General features: G+C 51.0%; 1 protein-coding gene across 1 annotated transcript; it reads right to left on the reverse strand.

Annotated features, from left to right (window-relative positions):
• Positions 1–558: 558 nt before the first annotated feature.
• On the reverse strand, positions 559–1,506 carry LOC142831073 (olfactory receptor 52E2-like). Its single transcript, XM_075940193.1, has one exon. It carries the CDS (start codon positions 1,504–1,506, stop codon positions 559–561), a length of 948 nt encoding a protein of 315 aa, XP_075796308.1.
• Positions 1,507–1,760: the final 254 nt, after the last annotated feature.

Below are 1,760 nucleotides of genomic sequence, written 5' to 3' on the forward strand. Positions count from 1 at the left end.
ATTGGACATTAGGAAAAAATTCCTAACTGTCAGGGTGGTCAAATATTGGAATAAATTGCCAAGGGAAGTGGTGGAATCTCCCTCTCTGGAGATATTTAAGAACAGGTTAGATAGACATCTGTAAGGGATGGTGTAGACGGAGCTTGGTCCTGCCTTGAGGGTGGGGGGCTGGACTCGATGACCTCTCGAGGTCCCTTCCAGTCCTTTGATCCTATGTTTCTATGATTCCCTGTTCTGTTTATACCTTATGGGGCACCTGTCATTGGCCACTGATGGAAGACAGGATACTGGGCTAGATGGACGTTTGGTCTGACCCAGTACGGCCGTTCTTATGGTTTTAGGGGCCCATTTATCAGCATTAGAACAGTGGCAACCCGGTGAGTTCTACCTAGGCGGGTTCCCCGTGCCGTCAGACTGACACTGCCCAGTAATGTCAGGAAAGTTTTTACTGTCTTGGTCTGCCCAGTAAGTGACTTAGGGAACAGGGCCCAGCACCAGAACACCACATGGCTCTGTGCAGGGATTGCTCTGACAGCCAGAGTACAAGAAGAGAAAAAATTAGGTCTTTTGAACAATAAGGAGACGGAACAGCCTGTCCCGGATCTGCCTGGTCATCACCCCGTAGATGATGGGGTTCAGCACAGGGGGCACTAGGAGGTACACGTTGGCAATGATAATGTGGAAATATAGGGGCACATTTTGGCCGTACCGGTGTGTGATAGAGGAGAAGATTGAAGAGCTGAAAAAGACAAAAATGGAAAAGAGGTGGGACCAGCAGGTCCCAAACGTCTTGAGCCGGGCGTCCCTTGTGGGAAGTCGGAAGATGGCCCTGAGGATCTGGATATAGGACACAACAATAAACACGATATGCAGCCCCTTCACACCGAGAAGCACAAAGAGCCCGTAATAATTGCTGATGCGGGTGTCAGCGCAGGCCAGTTTCACTACAGCCATGTGCTCACAGTGCGTGTGGGGGATGATGTTGGTCCTGCAATATGGCCACTGCCTGGCCAGCAAGGCATAGGGCAGTATGAACATGCCACCTTGAAGCATCATGGCCAGGCCAATCTTGGCCACCACACTATATGTCAGGATGGTGGAATGTCTGAGGGGGTGGCAGATGGCCACGTAGCGGTCAAATGCCATGGCCACAAACAGCCCAGATTCTATCATGGAAAAGCCGTGAAGGAAGAACATCTGGGTGAGGCAGGCACTGAATTCTATCTCCCTGGAATTGAACCAGAAGATGCTCAGTGTTTTGGGTAGGACGGATGTGGCTTGAACCAGGTTGGCGATGGCCAGCATGCAGAGGAAATAGTACATGGGCTCGTGGAGGCTCGGCTCTGTCTTCACAATGAACAGGATGGTGATGTTCCCCAAGAGGGCTATGATGTACATGGCACAGAAGGGGATGGAGATCCAGACATAGGCCACCTCCAGGCCAGGAATGCCCAGCAGGATGAAGGTGGAGGGGTTGGTGAAGTGGGTTGTGTTGGAATCAGACATGGAGCAAGTGAGAAGATGAGTAGCTCTGAGGCAAAACGGTACTTCCAGCAGGTACCGTACGTTCCCCCGACTTAGTGTGATGCCCTCGGTCTAGGGTGATGGTTGCAGCATAAATGCCTGGATGGAGAGAAAATGTGAATGAGACACAACATGTTCTACTGGAAGCTGGTCTCCTCACTGCGGCAAAGTGGTCGCTCTTCACACGCTGACAAATGACATTTTCATTGCTCAGAGAAAAGGAAGGAAGACCAACT

The sequence above is a fragment of the Pelodiscus sinensis genome, chromosome 1, assembly GCF_052426305.1.
Source record: "Pelodiscus sinensis isolate ZL-2025 chromosome 1, ASM5242630v1, whole genome shotgun sequence".
NCBI lineage: Eukaryota > Metazoa > Chordata > Testudines > Trionychidae > Pelodiscus > Pelodiscus sinensis.

Excerpts from the sequence above, each read along its gene's own strand:
- LOC142831073 (XM_075940193.1), bottom strand. The coding sequence starts at position 1,506 with ATGTCTGATTCCAACACAACCCACTTCACCAACCCCTCCACCTTCATC.